The following is a 19360-nucleotide window of genomic DNA, read 5'->3' as shown; positions in this document are numbered from 1 at the left end:
CTTTAAAATCAAGTACAGAACTGGAAGATTTGAGGGTAGCCCATGCAACGCTGATATTTAAAAAATGTTCCAGAGAGGATCCTGGAAATGATATCCTGGTGAGCCTGATGTCGGTGTTGGGCAAAATGGTAGAGACTATTATAAAGAACAAAGTGTTAGAGAGCATAGTCAAAAGCATGGATTAATGAGAAAAAGCCAACATGGATTTAGTAAAGGGAAATCTTGCCTCACCAATCTATTACATTTCTTTGAATGGGTAAACAAATATGTGGATAAAGGCGAGCCAGTTAATATTGTGTATTTGGATTTTCAAAAGGCATTTGAGAAAGTACCTCATGAAAGACTCCAGAAGAAATTGGAGAGTCATTGGATAGGAGGTAGTGTCCTATTGTGGATTAAAAACTGGTTAAAAGATAGAAAACAGAGAGTAGGGTTAAATGGTCAGTATTCTCAATGGAGAAGGGTAGATAGTGGGGTTCCCCAGGGGTCTGTGCTGGGACTACTGCATTTTAACATATTTATAAAAGATCTAGAGATGGAAGTAAGTAGTGAGGTAATTAAATTTGCTGATGACACAAGGTAAAATTATGTATCATACCTGATAATTTTCTTTCCATTAATCATAGCTGATCAATCCTTAGACTGGTGGGTTGTGTCCATCTACCAGCAGGTGGAGATAGAGAGCAATCCTTTTGCCTCCCTATATATGGTCATGTGCTGCCAGAAACTCCTTAGTATGTCGATATCAAAGCTCCATCCGCAGGACTCAGCACTTAGAGAATTACACCCACAAAGAGACACTCTGCCCAGCTAACCACCACCGAAACGGGGGAGGGGAATCAACCCAGCTCATCCCCACACAAGTGGGGGAGGGGAATCCATCCAGCTCATCCCCGCAGAGCGGGGGAGGGACACCACACCTGCCGATGCGGGGGGATCTGGCTTATCCTGCAACCGCAACTGCGGGAGGAGCTGACTGACCCTAACACCGCCGAAGTGGGAGGGGTACAAAGCTGCCCTACAGCCGCACGAAGTGGGAGGGAGCGCCGGCAGAATTTAGGTCTCAATCCAGCCCCGAAAAACGGAGGGGAGAGGAATGCAGCAGCTCACTGTAACACAAAATCGTCTCAACTCCTGAAGAATCCAATTGAAAAAACTTGAACACGATGTCCTCCTGAACAGGAACTGAAGACTAAACTTGAACCTGAAATGCAACCAGAATATAAACAGTACAGATATCTGGGAGGGGCTATGGATTGATCAGCTATGATTAATGGAAAGAAAATTATCAGGTATGATACATAATTTTACCTTCCATATCATCATGCTGATCAATCCATAGACTGGTGGGATGTACCGAAGCAGTACTCACCCAGGGCGGGACATAGAAATCCTGACTGCAACACTGAAGCTCCAAACCGGGCCTCCGCCCAAGCAGCCACAGTGAAGCGGTAATGTCTTGAGCCGATGCCCAAGTTGCCGCTCTACAAATCTCTTCCAAGGAAACGGACCCGGCCTCTGCCATCGAGGCCGCCTGTGCTCTAGTGGAGTGAGCCTTCAGCTGGATAGGCGGCACCTTCCCCGCGTTCACATAAGCCGCTGCAATGGTTTCCTTGACCCATCGTGCTACTGTAGGCTTGGCAGCCTGCAGACCCTTACGAGGACCTGCGAACAGCACAAACAGATGATCCGACTTCCAGAAATCATTGGTCACTTCCAAGTATCTGATGATGACTCGTCTCACATCTAGATATTTGAGAGCAGAGTACTCCTCTGGGTAGTCCTCCCTATGAAAGGAGGGTAGACAGAGCTGCTGATTCACATGGAAGCGAGAAACAATCTTGGGCAGGAAGGAAGGCACTGTGCGAATAGACACTCCTGCCTCAGTGAACTGCAGAAAGGGCTCTCGACATGATAGCGCCTGGAGCTCGGAAACTCTTCTGGCTGAAGTGATAGCCACCAAAAAGACTGCTTTCAACGTCAGGTCTTTCAGAGATGCCCTCGACAAGGGTTCAAAAGGTGGCTTCTGCAAGGCTCTTAGCACCAGATTGAGATTCCACGCAGGTACCACTGAGTGCAGAGGAGGGCGCAGGTGATTAACTCCCTTGAGAAAGCGCACCATATCTGGCTGCGAAGCCAGGGAAGCACCCTTCAGGCGACCCCTGAAGCAAGCCAGAGCTGCTACCTGGACTTTAAGGGAACTGAGCGACAGGCCTTTCTCCAGACCTTCTTGCAGGAACGCCAACACTGAAGAAATTGGAGCAGTGAAGGGAGAAAGAGAGCCTGCCTCACACCACGATGCAAAGGAACGCCAAACCCTGGCGTAAGCAGTAGAAGTAGAGCGCTTCCTCGCTCTCAGCATAGTGGCGATGACCTTGTCTGAGAAGCCCTTCTTCCTCAGACGCTGCCGCTCAATAGCCAGGCCGTAAGACCAAAGGGGGAGGGATCCTCCATCACCACGGGACCATGATGCAACAGGCCCTGCTCCGCTGGCAGCCGCAGAGGGCCGTCCACTGACAGCCTGATCAAGTCCGCATACCAGGGACGTCTGGGCCAGTCCGGACCCACCAGGATTATCCAGCCCAGATGCTTTGCCACCCGGTCTAGCACCCTGCCCAACATGGGCCAGAGCGGGAACACATAGAGAAGCTCCTGTGTCGGCCACTGTTGGAGAAGAGCATCTACTCCCAGAGACCACTTCCTGGCACCACTTCAGCTCTTTAACCAAGATCACGTAACCAGAGATCGAGGGTCCCGTCCTCTGCTGAAAAAGCGCGGCACTTGGCAATTGGCCGATGATGCCATCAGATCTAGGCTCGGCTGGCCCCAGCGCTTTGTGATGTCCAAGAACGCCTGAGCAGATAGCTGCCACTCTCCGGGATCCAAGGTATGGCGACTGAGAAAGTCCGCCTTGACATTCATGACTCCGGCAATGTGGGCCGCTGACAGCTGTTCCAGGTTCACTTCCGCCCACTGGCATACATTCATGGCCTCCTTGGCTAGAGGGGCGCTCTTGGTACCTCCCTGGCGATTGACATAGGCCACAGCCGTGGCATTGTCTGACAGGACCCATACTGGCTTCATTGCCAGTACCGGAAGAAACTCCAGAAGCGCCAACCGAATGGCTCTGAGTTCCAGGAGGTTGATAGACCACTTTGCCTCTGCAGGAGACCAGAGCCCCTGCGCTGTCCTTCCCAAGCAGTGGGCTCCCCAGCCCGTCACAGAGGCGTCCGTCGTGACGACAACCCACTCCGGGGTCAAAAGAGGCATTCCTGCGGACAGCTTGTCTGTCCTTAGCCACCAGCTCAGCGCCTTGCGCACCGCTGGATCCAAGGGAAGGCGCACAGCGTAATCCTCCGACACTGGAGTCCATCGCTGCAGCAGAGAGTGCTGTAGAGGTCTCATATGGGCCCTGGCCAAGGGCACTACTTCCATCGTGGCCGTCATAGAGCCCAACAGCTGCACATAGTCCCAAGCCCGAAGAGAGGCTACTAGGAACTGGTCCACCTGAGCCTGAAGCTTGACAATCCGATTGTCTGGCAGGAACACTCTGCCCAGTTGGGTGTCGAAACGAACTCCCAGATACTCCAGGGACTGAGTCGGGCGCAGCTGGCTTTTCTCCCAGTTGATGATCCACCCCAGGGAGCTCAAAAGAGCAATCACCCGGTCTGAAGCTCTGCCGTACCCTGCATAAGAGGGGGCTCGGATCAACCAGTTGTCCAGATAATGATGGACTTGTACTCCTTCCTTGCGTAGGAAGGCCGCGATGACCACCATTACTTTGGAGAAGGTCCGCGGAGCAGTAGCCAACCCGAACGGGAGGGCTCTGAACTGGAAATGTCGGCCCAGGACTGCAAAACGCAGAAAGCGTTGATGAGGAGGCCAGATGGGAGTATGCAAGTAAGCTTCCTTGATGTCCAAGGATGCCAGGAACTCCCCTGCCTTCACTGCCGCTATAACAGAGCAGAGAGTCTCCATTCGGAAGTGTTGAACTTTCAAGGCCCTATTGACCCCTTTGAGGTCGAGGATAGGCCGCACAGAACCTCCTTTCTTTGGTACCACAAAGTAAATGGAGTAACGTCCCTTGCCAAGCTGATCTTCTGGCACTGGAACGACCGCACCCAGGCGGATCAGATTGTCCAAAGTCTGCTGCACTGCCACAGCTTTGACCGGAGACTTGCAGGGAGAGTGCACAAACCCGTCTCTTAAGGGTCGGCAGAACTCTAGCTTGTAGCCGTCTCTGATGACTTCCAGCACCCAAGTGTCTGAAGTTACCCTGGTCCACTCGCCCAGAAATGAGGATAGGCGTCCTCCAATCTGCTCTGAGCCATGGACCAGGGCCCCGTCTTTGGGTACGAGACCCTGGGGGAGGACCGGAGGACGCACCTCCGGGACGGCGGTCTCTGCGAAAGGAATGCTGCTTGGGGGAGAAGTTCCTTTTGAAGGAAGAGGGGGCAGAGGAGCCCGACTTGCCCGGGCGATACCGACGGGCTTCCTGAAACCGTCCTTTGGAGGAACCGGGGCGGGCACCACTGGCCCGAGCCCTGACCTCCGGTAACCTCTTGCCCTTAGATGTGCCGAGATCGGTCACAATCTTGTCCAGCTCGACCCCAAAGAGCAGCTTGCCTTTAAAAGGCAACGTAGCCAGGCGAGACTTAGAGACGTGGTCAGCAGACCAATGCTTCAGCCAAAGCCAGCGCCGTGCAGAGACTGTCTGAGCCATACCTTTAGCCGAGGCTCTCAAGACATCATACAGCAAGTCTGCCAAGTAGGCCAAGCCCGATTCCAGGGCCGGCCAATCAGCCCTCAAGGAAGGATCCGAGGGGGAAGCCCACTGCACAATCCTCAGGAACGCCCTGGCCACATAGGAGCCGCAAACTGAGGCCTGCAAACTTAAAGCAGCCGCCTCGAAGGACGACTTTAAAGCCGCCTCCAATCTTCTGTCTTGGGCGTCCTTTAGGGTCGTGCCACCTTCCACCGGCAACGCCTTTTTCTTAGTCACCGCAGTGATTAAAGAATCCACGGTAGGCCAAAGAAAGGCCTCCCGTTCACCTTCAGGCAGAGGATAGAGGCGGGACATAGCCCTAGCCACTTTAAGGCTCGCTTCTGGGAAATCCCAGTGAGCCGAAATCAAGGTGTGCATGGCTTCATGCACGTGGAAGGTTCTAGGCGGGCGCTTCATCCCCAGCATAATGGCAGAGCCAGCAGAGGCTGAGGGAGAGACGTCCTCCGGAGAGGAAATCTTCAAAATGCTCATGGCCTGCACTAACAGGTTGGGCAAATCCTCTGAGCAAAAAATCCGCGCTGCAGAGGGGTCATCCGCTCCATCCGAGCGGGAATCCGTCTCCTCCAAGGAATCACCAAAGGACCGTTGGGAGAACTCAGATACGCTGCCCTCATCTACATCAGAGGAGACCGAGTCCTCTAGGGCCTGGAAATCCACCCGAGGGCGTTTGCTTCCGGAGGCCTCAACCCCTTTATCAGACAGGGGAGCAGGGGCAGCGTTTTGCATAAGAAAAGCCTGATGCAGCAGCAAAATGAACTCAGGGGAGAAACCCCCCAAACTGTGCACTTCTGCAGCCTGGGCCACAGCCCTAGACACACCCTCAACCGGCGCTCGCAAGAGCAGGGGAGAAACATGCTGCGCATCCAAAATGGCGTCCGGCATGAAACTCCGAGGAGCCGCGCGGGAAGAATGGCGCTTAACTTTTGCCGCCTTCTTGCCGTCACCCGAATCAAGGGCGACCATAGCATTAAGGTCTCCCACCTCGAGGGCGGCCCAAGAAGAAGCCGTCTGAGCAGAGTGGCCGGCCAAAATGGAGGGGGCGAGCAGCGGGGGATGGGCGCTTATGGCGGGAAAACCCGCCGCACTGGGGGAAGAACCGGGACACTGACCGGACTCCAAACTGACGCCCAAAAAAGGCGATTGAGGCTTTGAAACCCCTGCATCCCCGCTACACGCGCCCACGCGGTCCGGGGAGCGATTCTTCGCGCCTTCGCCCTCCGACGCCATTAGCCACGTGGAGACCAATCGGGGAACCCCCTGCCCGCTACAAAAGGTAAAAATTACCTGCTTCTCGCTCCAAGCTGTAACGAACTGGTGTCCCAGTGAGCAGCTGCAATAAATGCTGATATAAACATTGAAATAAACGCCCTTAAAGGACGTTCAAAATTTTTTTTTTTTTTTAACGGAGCCAGCGGGAGGGGGGAGAAAAGGAGGGACCTGGCACCACCAGGTTTGCACTTGCTCAAGAAGAGCCCTCAACCCAGGTACTCAACAAAACCTAAGAATTAGGCTTGGAGACCTAGCCAGAGCTGCTGCTGTGTGTGACCACCACCTGCTGAGATAGAGAACATACTGGGGAGTTTCCGGCAGCACATGACCACATATAGGGAGGCAAAAGGATTGCTCTTTATCTCCACCTGCTGGTAGATGGACACAACCCACCAGTCTATGGATTGATCAGCATGATGATATGGAAAGTTATTCAAAGTTGTTAAATCACAAAAGGATTGTGAAAAATTACAAGACAACCTTACAAGACCATGAGACTGGCCGTCTAAATGGCAGAAGACGTTTAACGTGAGCAAGTGCAAAGTGATGCATGTAGGAAAGAGGAACCCGAACTATAACTACGTAATACAAGGTTTCACATTGGGAATCACTGCCCAGGAAAAGGATTTGGATGTCATCGTTAATGATACATTGAGACCCTCTGCTCAGTGTGCTGCAGCGGCTAAGAAAGCAAATAGAATGTTAGGTATTATTAGGAAAGGAATGGAAAACAAAAGTGAGGGTTGTTATATGGCCTTTGTATCGGTCCATGGTGTGACCGCACCTTGAATATTGTGATCAATTCTGGTTGCCACATCTCAAAAAGATATAGTGGAATTGGAAAACGTAGAGAAGGCCGACAAAAATTATAAAGGTGATGGGACGACTTCCCTATGAGGAAAGGCTGAAGCGTCTAGGGCTCTTCAGCTTGGAGAAAAGACAGCTGAGATGAGATATGATAGTGGTCTATAAAATAATGAGTGGAGTGGAACGGGTAGATGTGAATCGTTTGTTTACTCTTTCCAAAAATACTAGGACTAGGGGGCATAGAATGAATCTACAAAGTAGTAAATTTAAAACGAATCAGAGAAAAACTTTCTTCACTCACTGTGTAATTAAACTCTGGAATTCGTTGCCAGAGTGTGGTAAAGGCAAGTGGTTAGCTTAGTGGGGTTAAAAAAAAAAGGTCTGGACAGCTTCCTAAAGGAAAAGTCCATAGACCATTATTAAATTGATGGGGAAAATCCACTGCTATTTCTGGGATAAGCAGCATAAAATGTTTTGAACTTTTTCTGGATCTTGTGAGGTATTTATGACCTGGATTGGCCACTGTTGGAAACAGGATGCTGTGCTTGATGGACTTTTGGTGTTGAGTTGAGTTTGCATTTAATAGCTCAAGAGTTGTAAACAGTGACTGATGCACAAAGGGGGAGCCGTGTAACTCATTTGCATGCAATCCCCTTTGTGCATTGGCTGCTGTTTGCAACTCGCTAAATTTTACTGAGGCAGCCGTATTTTATGGCTGTCTTTGTGCATTGGGCCCTCAATTACATATCCCCTGCTCCAGTTGTGTTGGTAGGAAGTGGCAGCATTGCTGTTTTGAGACTGTCAATTAGGTCTTTTATAATCCACATTAATGTCTTTTTTTTTTTTGGAGGACATAATGGAAGTTTGAATATTCTAGCAGTCGTTCCCGTTTTGGGGGCTATTTCCCTTAAGAGTGCTAAAAATTAATCTACCAGTATAAACAGCATGTATGACAGAGTGTCTAAGAATAACTTTCAGCTAGTGCTGAAAAAAGGAAAATGGATTTCCGTTTATGCTCCCAACCCTAATAAAACTGCATAGGATTAACATAATTTGCTAATATATTTGAGCTGTGTAAATTACTAGATTTTCTTTAAGTAGACAATGTATTTGTCAGGCATACAAAAATACTGCCAAATCACTGAAGATGTCATGTTTATTTCAACCTTTTAATATTTTTCCAATACAGAAAAAAAATAGTATAATGCTCAATTTTGGACAATGAAATGCCAACATATGAACTTATCTAGCTGGCTTGAACTTGTTTGAGAATGCCATTGGTTCAACACGAAGTTACTGATACAATATATACAACAGTATACAGTTTAATACAAGAGAAATGACAACCATTAGAAAAACATGTTGTAAAAGCACTTTTTTTTTCTTTTTTAAATACTGGAATTTGAGAACTTTAGCAGCAAAGCATTTTGGAGTTCATGTACAGCAGTGACTGGAGCCTCAGATGAGACTTTTCTGAACATCAACCTGCACCACCACCAGAAAGCTGCACATAGCAGGTTCAAGGACTAATCAGTGTTATTGTGAAATCCACCTAGAAAGACGCTGTGAATTTGCAGGAGTTTGTGGAAATACTTCTGAGATGAACTGCTTCAGCTTGCTGAACACAGCCCCAGATGATGCCCCAAGAGGCTCATTTCAAGAGTGCCTGGCTCCAGTGAGCACATCAAACCCATTCACACGTCAAATTGCCAAACTGATGGAACAATTTATTTCCCCATTACAAGGGAGCTGCACTTGGGCTGTGAAGGAAGGCTGTTAGCAAATTTGTGTACTCAAAAAGGCCCCTTCTAAGTATCTGCATTACAGTTGGACAGTTTCTGCTGGGACAAGGTTCCCTGTTGTATCAAGCTGCATGCATTTACATGAACAGGCAGACACTGGGCATTCCACGTGATCTCTGGAAAAAAAAAAAGACACACAAGAAAAATACCCCATGAATTGTTTCGTGCATTTTAATATAACTTTAATAAAATCCAATTTCTGTTATATCACTCCACCAATTATTCATCTGAACACATGAAGCTATTTAACTCTGCTGCCAAATAAATTCCCTAAAAGGCTCAGAGCAAAACATATTTTCCAGCACAGACAATCTATCTATGGCACAAGAAGAAGAGAAGCACCGTTTGATTTGAATATAGTATGCCTGGAACAGGCTTCCTAAATTGATTCATCATACCTTCTCTCTGGTCATACTGAAGTCCCACCTAAAAATCCAGTTTTATGAGATTGCTTTGAAACCTTAAACACTAGTTTGTTCTCAGGTCTTTGGATTTTAACCACATTCACTGCAACAAATACATGCCTTGAGATCCTGTTTGTGTTTTCAGTGTTGACTAGACTGTACGCTCCATAAAGCAGGGACTCTCTCTCTCTTCTGTATACCTGTACAGTACTGCGTACATCTTCTAGTTCAAGTCAGTTGCTCTCAAATTGTGGGTAGGGAATAGGGATCCCAATGGGGTCACATCATCAGAAGTAGGGCTGCTCCACTGCCTTCTGGATCTCCCCTCTGACCTATGCCTAATAGTGTCAGTCGGCATGAGGCTTATGATTCAATGTTCACAGGTACTGCCTCCTCCTCCTGTTAAGAGTGGAAACCCATGCAGATTACAGTGACATACAGGACCCTCTGCTGACTGCCGCTACTGCTCTTGTCATGCTTTGAATATGTGGGGCAAGGTGAGGGATGAGGGAGAGGAAAGGAGGTTTGATATGCTATTTTCATCACCTAGGGTCATGTGATTTTTTAAAATGTGAAAATCGGGTCATATTGGATAGAAGTTTGGGAAACACTGTGGTAAGCAGTAGTAGTACTGCCAGAATGATATTCCGATACCCCTAAATCAGAATTTCCTAAACTTGTCCCTAAGGGCTATGCACAGGTCTAGTTTTCAAGCAATCCACATTGATTGTCTCTGAGATTTATTTGCTTTTACTGGATCAAAAGCATCTCAAAGTTTATGTCAGGTGCAGTCGCTATGAATATTACAGCAGCCAGATGTGATGGGTGTGCTGCAAGGACCATGCTAGGAACGATTACTGCCAATCAACAACCAGCACACTGTACCTGAACCAGCTGAGCATGTGTCCAGCATGGCCACCATGTCTGCAGTTGTGACACCAAGTAAACCAGTTGTTAAACTGAGCTAGCTTCTTTTCCTTGCTGAGGTCCACCTTCTCATCAGATTTGGATGTGCCTGTGCAAAGATGTAAGTGACAAATGATTTACCGGAGCAACAGATTCTATATTGGCTTAAGAACTTTACACTTTTATTGAAAAGCAACCCAGATATGATGCATGGAGTATAACAATGTAAGGGTACATTTTACTAATGCTTAGCGTGCACTAGTAGAGTAGTGCATGCTATCTGTTGTCACAGCCCACCATTATATTCCTAGGGGTGCAGTGGCACATACCACAGGTGAATGTCTGTTAGTGCAAGCTAAGCTTTAGTAAGACGGGCCCTAAATGCAGCCTCAGATGTGAGATTGAATATGTGACAGAATCAAAATGCCAACTTAATGGTGAGAACTTAAGAACAGTATACAGTAGCATGGCGATACAAAACTATATCATTACAGACAAAATTATTTAGAACAGTGAAGGCCTCCAGTCTACTGGGATTCCATATAGGCACTGATATGCTACTGCAGGGTCCATTCATCTACACCACCTTCCAGGTCCCATTCCCCAATCTATTTCCCCAGCAATGTCAGATCCTCTCTCCTATCTCTGTGCCCCATTTGGATCCTTACACTCCATGTGCACCAACTGGTTCTCTCTTGCCCAAATTTTCACCAACATGACACAGAACCAGGTATCCTCTTTTTGAATGGAAAAAAAAATTAAAGACTGTAGTGGGGCTTAGAGAGAGAAGACACTGGTTCATGTCAGTTGCCAGTTGCCATTTGCCACCTAGATGAGAGAGAGGAAGATTTCAGAGGTACCGCTATTGAATCCATGGAAGGGGTATACACATGCTGCTGAATGTTATAATGATTACTTGTGGGTCCTTTCACCAAACAGCGGTAAAAAGTGGCCTTAGCACGCCCTTACGTGGGTCATTTCTAGATGCTAATGCTATTTTTACTGCTGGGATAAAATGGCTGATTTTCCAATTTTTAGTATTAATGGCCATGTGCTAATGTTCCATTAGTGTGTGAGCCCCTACTGCCACCTATTTTGTAGGCGGTAGAAACTCATGCGCTAAACCTGCACTAATTGGCTAATGTGCAGCAATGCCCAGGTGTTAAACAATTAACCCAAATTCTATATAGCACACCTAGAGCTCCAAGCCGCAATCCAAGCAGATTCTGTAACATCGCGCATAACTTAATTGGCTTAACAAGCTAATCAGCATTGTCAACACCACTTAACAAGCAATGAGCATTAATTGGCAATAATTAAAATTTACGCGCACAAATCCCTAAGTGTATTCTGTAACGCACTGCGCCTAAATTCTAACGTGTGCAGGTAAAAGTGGGCACGATTATAGGTGGGGAAATAGGCATTTTGTGGGCATTCCAAAATTTCCACTCACTGTTATAGAATATGGCCTAGTGCGCCTAAATCTACATGCGGGGGATTTATACCACGTTTTCAATGGTGTAAAGGGATGCGCACAATTTTAGGCACTGTGAATTACGCCTATGCGTATTCTATATACTGTGCTTTTAGAATATGCCTAGGTGGAAACGTTTACTGCGCAGATTTTTTAGGTACCATATACAGAATCTGGCCCTTGGTGCATAGCACACCCACTTTCCATCCCCCAGACATGCCCCAGTGCTAAAAAAAATCAATTTTATTTTTTAGGGCATGGATACCATGTACACATTCCACAATTACCACAGGACGCCTCAGCATCAGACATTTTGCTACAGTAAGCATGCGTTAGTGCTTACTGCAGCTTGCTAAAAGAGCCCCTTGGTTTTTTCACACATTACTGTAGTTGTACTATATATTTTTTGATATCTATATATACATAGTGTTCACTATTATCTATATGATCAGATAACCCCCCCATCAACATTTCACAAGGGCACTATTTTAGGCCATATTCATAATCTACCTCCAAACAGCTCCATTACACCAATAAATTTCCATTGCTTGATGGGACACTCTAAGGCAGAGAGCTTTGTTATTTTTCAAGCAGGGGCCAGTTTGTAAAAAAAAAAAAAGTTCAATGTGAGAGCCAAGACCATCCCACCAGATAAAGCAGCATATATGCTGTTAAACTCCACCATCCTGTCCTCACCTCGTTAGTTTTTATTATTATTACTACTACTACAAATCATTTCTATAGCGCTACCAGTCGTACGCAGCGCTTCACAGTTGAACATGAAGAAAAGATAGTCCCTGCTTGACATTTGTATCCCATATTATCTCGAACAAGCTCAGGTTCAATGTGGCTTACATTCAAGAAAAACATCAAAAATATAATGCAGTCATATAATTAATTATAACATTTTAACCATTAGGAATAATTGTGTTTGTCATGAAGTTAGGCTAGAGTATTGGTTATGTTTAAACATATAAGAGAGATGGCAACATGAATATTCATTGTGAATGTACTGAAAACCTGACTGACTGGGGTGCCTCCAGCACCAGGTTTGGGAATAGAGAGCTGCACGGCTTCCATCCCCGCGGGAATCCCGCGGAACCCGCGGGATTCCCGCAGGAACGGAGGCAGTTCCTGCGGGGTTCCCGCGGGTATGGAAGCTGTTCTGCGGGGTTCCCGCGGGGACGGAGTCAGTTCCTGCGGGGTTCCCGCGGGGATGGAACCAGTTCTGTGGGCTTCCCGTGGAATTGTAAGCTCCACCTGCACCAGCCTCTCATCTACCGAGTACCAATTTCTTTGAATGCTGTCTCCTCCTCCTCCTCTTCTTCCTTGCTTTAACAGCATAAATGTGGAAAGTCTTCCATTAAGGAGGTGGTAGAGTCACAAATGATGACGGAATTCAAAAAGGCATGGGATGAACACAGAGGATCTCTAATTAGAAAACGGAAGTTATATAAAAGCTAACCTTAAATGGCTGCATGTGTGTGGATGTGTCAAGTGACGCTTAGATGGCGACTCTGGCTGTGATGAATTAGGGCTGATACCTGGCAGACTTGTATGGTCTGTGTCTCATACATGGCAATCTGGTGTAGGATGGGCTGGAAAGGGCTTAGACAGCAACTTCAGTGGCTGGAACATGAGGACAGTGCTGGACAGACTTTTATGGTCTGTGTCCCACAAATGAGAACATGAATAGGCTGGAGTGGGCTTCGATGGCAACTCCAGCAGTTGGAACATAAGGATGGGGCCAGATAGACATCTGTGGTCTTTGTTCCAGAAACATGAAAGAAAGACCATAATCAAGTATATAATATCACACTTGTTGATTTAATGATGAATTGATCATGAGTGTTACTATTGGGCAGAGTGGATGGACCGTTCAGGTCTATTTGCTGTCACTTACTATGTTACTATTAATCCTGTTTGCTCCCAGGCTGGTGCACAGACCTCAGCTCTGACACAGGCACGAGAATCAGATGTCACCTGACCTACTGGCGCGTGCATGTGGCGACCTCTCAGCACACACTGCCAGTGAATCAGAGACAAATCTTACATGTGCGCACCAGAGTGTTCCAAGTTCCAACTTCCGTTCCTTCCTTGCCTACAGTGCTGTGGCTCAAATCCAGAGAGAGACTGAGGGAGCTGATTGGAATTTTCTTTTATGTACTATTAAATTCTTACGGGGATGGGTGGGGATGGGTTAAATTCTTGCGGGGACGGGTGGGGGCGGGTTGGGATGGTTTAAATTTTTGCGGGGATGGGTGGGGATGGGTAAGATTCCAGTGGGGATGGGTGGGGATGGGTAAGATTCCAGCGGGGATGGGCGGGGATGGGTAAGATTTCTGTCCCCGTGCAACTCTCTATTTGGGAACCACTGCCTCAAGGAGTTGGGATGGGAACATCTGGAAGAAGTAGGAAAACAGTACACAAAACTGAAAGGAGCTATTTTAAAGGGCAACAAACCTTTTTGTAAGGGAAATAAAAATAAAAGAAGTCTGCATTGGTTCTCAAAAGTAGTAGCTGAAAAGGTAAGTAAAAAGAAGTTAGCCTTCATAAACTACATGAAATCGTAGAAAGAGGAAGACACGAGTCAATATCTGGAAAAGATAAGAGAAGCTAGTAAAGTCAGGAAAGTAAAGATGAAAAATGGAAGAAAAAAAAATAACCAATATTGTAAAACTGGAGGACGAGACATTTTTAAAGATATGTTAGTGATAGGAGGATGTGCAAAAGTGGCATTGTGAAACTCAAGGAGGGGAGGAATATATAGAAGTTGATAAGGATAAGGCAAAATTGCAAGATGGCAGTGGGAGGAAAAGCAGGGCACTGACATGAGCTCTGTGTCTGAGCCTGAGTCTCCTGCTGACTGAAGCTGCAGGAGCTGGGGTCTCTGTGTAGGCACGCATCGCGGTTGGCATGGCCTCCCAGGAGGCTGCACCACACGAATCCCTTGATCCAGTGAGCGGTGGAAAGCCCCGGAGTCAGAGCGTGCTCATTCCACATGTGGTTGGTGTGGCGTATCCTGCTCAAGCAGTTGGAAGGGAGTGCTGGGGCTGGCCATGGTGGCGGAGCAGCTCACGCGAACAGTGAGGAAGCATCACTGCCACCAGTGGAGTGAGCTCACTCCCCATGTGGCTAGAGCAGTCACCTGTTTGGGCAGATGGTGGGGAGTGCTGGAGCTGGCTGTGGCGGCGGAGCTGCTCAGTCAAACAGCGAACAAACACAGTGGTTGCCTGCGGTGGCAGAGGGAGGAGCGGTGCCGATTTCGAATTGCTGGCAAGGAAGAGTAACGACACACCAATATCTGCGCTGGAGTGGAGAGGCCAGAAGAGGCACAAGGGTGTCTGGGTGCACTGCAGCAACATCTCTCCGCATACCCGGCTGCTGGAAATCTGAAAACAGTTCTGAGCAGCCATTGGGGGAGGTCGGACTCCCTGCCATCAGGCCACATCGAGCCTCACCAGGACACGGGACCAGGGCAGCGCTGGTGCTCCTGAAATTCAGAAGACCAGTGGACTACCACCCCCTGCAGCAGATAGGTGACCCCCCCCCCCCCCCCACATCTGGGACCAGCAGGAGCAGCACAACTGAAGGTAAAAAAAAAAAAGAAGATAGCAACAAAGGTGTTTTAAATCTTAGCACACCCCTTCAAATAATTCACATCCTGCACTTAGCATGGACCCTTTCACAGCACATATAACAGCACCAGAACAGAGTTAAAATACTCGCCCACAAATCCCCCCACATTTGAAACATATTATCACAAGACTTTTCTATTGGAGTAGCGAACCCTGACACAACAGACAACAATCATGGTGCCATGTCCTTGGCTCTTTCTATTCCTAATCCTCATAAGCTGTGGACAGTGGCCCCCTACCCAATCTCTCAATCTAGCATACAACTACCTCCACCTTCCAGCTCACCCTTACCTACCCAATTGGAATCCGACCCCTACAAATTTGATTGACTGAATGCAAGTTCTACCTTGCCCTACTGAAATTCTACAAAACACCTCCAACCACAAACAATTTAAAAGATACAAAAACAAACTTGGCCTAAGATCAAAAGCCCAAGGCCAATCCCTCATACAGACACAATGTCAAAAATCTACAACTCCTCCTTTATTTCCATTCCTTGTTATTACCTCAACATTAGATCAGTGGGCAACAAATTACCACTCCTGAAAGACTGGCTAAAGGAACATCACCCGGGATGCCTCTTTTTAACGGAAACCTGGCTATTCTCTCAAGAAGACTCATGAATCAAAGAACTAACTCCCACAAGATACAAAACTATCACAGTATCCCGGAATGGGAAAAAAGGAGGGGGCATTGCCCTCATATACAAAGACATATTTGATGTTTCGCTTACTGACTCATTCCTAACTCCAGATCTAGAGATCTTTGCATGCCATCTCAAAGACTCCTCATCAAAAGACTATCTAATATGCATACTATGTTACAGTCCCCCCTCCCCCCAATAAATGGCCTAAAGCTTGCCCTCAATTCTGTGAACCTGTCTCAAAAAACTTAACTGGGAGACATTTATGTCCATTTAGAAAACCTGTCAGACATCAGCAGGACTGATCTCTGCACGCTTTTCTGTCCTCTCTAAACTATGCAATACCTTCCCCCACACAGTAAGGGTCACCAACTAGATCTGGTCACCTTCAGTGATAATAGAAACATGAACCAGACTATTAGACTATCAGATGTTTGCTGGGAAGAATTACAGATGCTTTTTTACAATCAACTGGAACCACTTCAAGAAAAACTCCAACCAACAACAGCAACACGTTACATCCAGAGGGAGAACAGAACCCCAAACCTTCTGGGATGCTGTACTGCTAAAACTGCCTGAAGACAGAATACTGGATTTAGAAATCAACTGGCCTAAAATCAGCCTTGAGATTCTGGATGACAGAGCACCTCTCTACTCCAAAACTAAGTTGATATGGAAGAGAGATAGATGGTTCACTCCTCCAGACCTTCTGAAACTAAAACATGAATGCAGAAAAATTAAACGCAAATGGATTAAAGAGAAATCCAGTCTACGCACGGCCAACTGGCAAGCAGCAGTCCATATCTACAAAAAAGTCACAACTTTGGTCAGAAAAAAATACTACTCGGAGATGATCCAAAAAGGGGGATGTAATCTGAAACAACTGTTCCCCATTGTCAATTCACTTACTACACCCTCCAAATCTGAAGAGCATGCGAAAGAGAAACTTCCCTTGACAAACCAACAAGCCATATATTTCCAAGACAAGGTGAATAAGCTTAAAACTGGTCTCCCCTCTACCACTGACAAAGTCTTTGACTAACTAGCGTCCCTGTCTTCCAAAGAAGGCACCCCAGCAAATAGAACCTGGAAGGACTTTGATAACACACTATGGTCTTACTTTACCAAACTATTCTCAAAGTATGCTCCCTCCAACTGCATACTAGACATCTGCCCTCCCCACTTAATGACCACTGCCCCACCAATATTCCGTGTTAATGTCCTCTCATGAATTGACCAGCAACTGTCACTAGGAATATTTCCCCAAAGCTTGGCCGAAATCATCATTACACCAATACCAAAAGAACCCAACCAACCTAGACAACTGGTTTCTAACTACAGACTAGTAGCTTCCATTCCATTAAATTAATGGAGGGAATGGACTTGCATGATATTCTTCCACCATCTCAATCAGGATTCTGTGCACTTTTTAGCACAGAAACAGTTCTGCGATCCATGTTAGACCACGTCCGACTACTGTTAAGTGAAGGAAAAAGCGCACTGCTACTTCAATTTGATCTGTTCTCAGCATTCAACCTAGTAGACCATACTCTCCTACTATGGAACCTTGAAGAAATGGGAATCACAATGCTTCAGAGGCTTCTTGCAAAGTAGATCATACAGGGTCAAAGTAAATGCAGACTTATGCCTAAACTGGAGCAACAGATGCGGGTTCCCCCAAGACCCCCCCTTATCTACAATACTGTTCAATGTTTTCCTCCGATCCTTAAGTTCACTGCTACACAAAAATGGCTTTTTCCGCTACATTTACGATGATGATATCTGTATTAATCCCCCATACACTCAATTCTCAAAATAGATGTATCTAGGGTCCAACAATGCATCAACCTACTAGAAAAATGGATGCATATTCACAGGCTAAAACTCAATACCAAAAACCCCAAATTTTTATGCTTTAGAACAAAATCAGACCAAATCCCTAAGTCAATTACCGTCAACCAAGTGAACTTCAATCTTTCTTCTATCATTAAACACCTAGGCGTTTAAATTGACTACGCTCTTTCCTTGGAAGCGCAAGACTACGCCCTGGCCAAAAAGTGTTTCCACCTACTGAGAAAGCTCCGCACCATTTGGAAGTACTTTAAAATCAATCAATATAAAAGGTTGGTACATGCTCTCATACTATCATCTCTTGAGTACTGCAATCTAATATACCTAGGTTGCTCAAAAACCTTACTCAAGAGACTTCAAACCATTTGAAACACTGCAATCAGACTAATCTTCAGGCTATCAAAATTCAACAACCTATACTGCTCCCCATTGAGGCATGAGTGTTTTTCAAACTGCCTTGCTTCCTCTTTAAAACACTACAAGGACTGATTCCCAGCTATCTACTAGCTCATTTCTGCTTTGCAACCTCAACCAGATCTAGAAGACAAGAAGCTGCCAAATTCTTCATGTTCCCCTCATCTAAGGGCAAGAAGAGACTAGCGCTCTTCGACAAATCTCTTGCCATTCAAGCTGCCAGACTTTGGAAAGACATTGCCAGAATGTATTCCCCTACACAATCTTACCTCATGCTCCAAAAACGATAAAACCTTTCTTATTTAAGAAATATGTGTTGTAGTTAGAATTCTGTCTATCTCCAAAGCAACCATTGTGATTCTCAGAGGAATGTTCTAATCTCTATATCACTACAAAAATTTTGTAAACCACTTAGAACTGAAAAGGTGTTAGCAGGATATAAGGCCAAAATGTAATGTAATTGCTTAACATATATTTCTGCTCTGTATTCATAGATGAAAGGCCAGGGCTAGGATCAAAGAAGACAAATTTTTTTTTATTTATTTACAAATAGCAATGGAAGTTTGTTTGTTTTGTTACATTTGTACCCCGCGCTTTCCCACTCATGGCAGGCTCAATGCGGCTTACATGGGGCAATGGAGGGTTAAGTGACTTGCCCAGAGTCACAAGGAGCTGCCTGTGCCTGAAGTGGGAATCGAACTCAGTTCCTCAGGACCAAAGTCCACCACCCTAACCACTAGGCCACTCCTCCACTCCTTGTGGTAGATCCTGAATGATATTCAGAGAACTGTATTCCTGAGGAGCTGGATAACTAAAGGTAGAAGGGGCTGGATGGCATATATAACGAGGGTACTGAAGGAATTTAGAGAATTTCTGGTGACTACACTATCTGACCATTTCAATGCTTCTCCAGAGTCGGGAGTTGTCCCGGAGAAGAGCAGATATGATCCCTTTCCACAAAAGTGGAAGTAAGGAGGACGTTGAGAACGACAGGTCAGTTAGTCTGACCTCTGTGTTAAGTAAATTAATGGAAATGCTTCTAAAAACAGAGAATAGTGAGGTTTCTGGAATCCAATGGGTTGCAGGACCTGAGGCAGCATAGTTTCATTAGAGGCAGGTCATGTGAGACAAAGCTGATTCATTTCTTTTTACTGGGTGACCAGATACTTAGATTGAGGGAGAGTGCTGGATGCAGTGTACTTAGATTTTAGCAAAGCCTTTGACACAGTTCCACATAGATGACTTATAAACAGCGTGCCCTCAGCATGGGACGTAAAGTGACTGACTGGGTTAGGAACTGGTTGAGTGAAGAAGAGGGAAGGAATGTTACTAGTAGTATGCCGCAAGGTTCAGTTCTTGGTCTGGT

The 19360-nt window shown here is 46.4% G+C and overlaps 1 protein-coding gene across 2 annotated transcripts in view; it reads right to left on the bottom strand.

The window, feature by feature from the left end:
- Nucleotides 1-8015: 8015 nt before the first annotated feature.
- MIOS (meiosis regulator for oocyte development) overlaps nucleotides 8016-19360 on the bottom strand; it is a 97236-nt gene continuing 85891 nt past the window's right edge. For both annotated transcript variants that reach the window (XM_030200963.1, XM_030200972.1), the window contains exons 10-11: nucleotides 9954-10083; nucleotides 8016-8780 (exon numbers count right to left, since the gene is read on the bottom strand). In XM_030200963.1, coding sequence (XP_030056823.1) covers nucleotides 8684-8780; nucleotides 9954-10083 — 227 coding nt within the window. In that variant the 3' untranslated portion in view covers nucleotides 8016-8683. The remainder of the gene's footprint in view (nucleotides 8781-9953; nucleotides 10084-19360) is intronic.

This window comes from Microcaecilia unicolor, chromosome 1 (assembly GCF_901765095.1).
Source record: "Microcaecilia unicolor chromosome 1, aMicUni1.1, whole genome shotgun sequence".
NCBI classification, from domain to species: Eukaryota; Metazoa; Chordata; class Amphibia; order Gymnophiona; family Siphonopidae; genus Microcaecilia; species Microcaecilia unicolor.
This window is presented reverse-complemented; position numbering and strand designations above follow the sequence as displayed.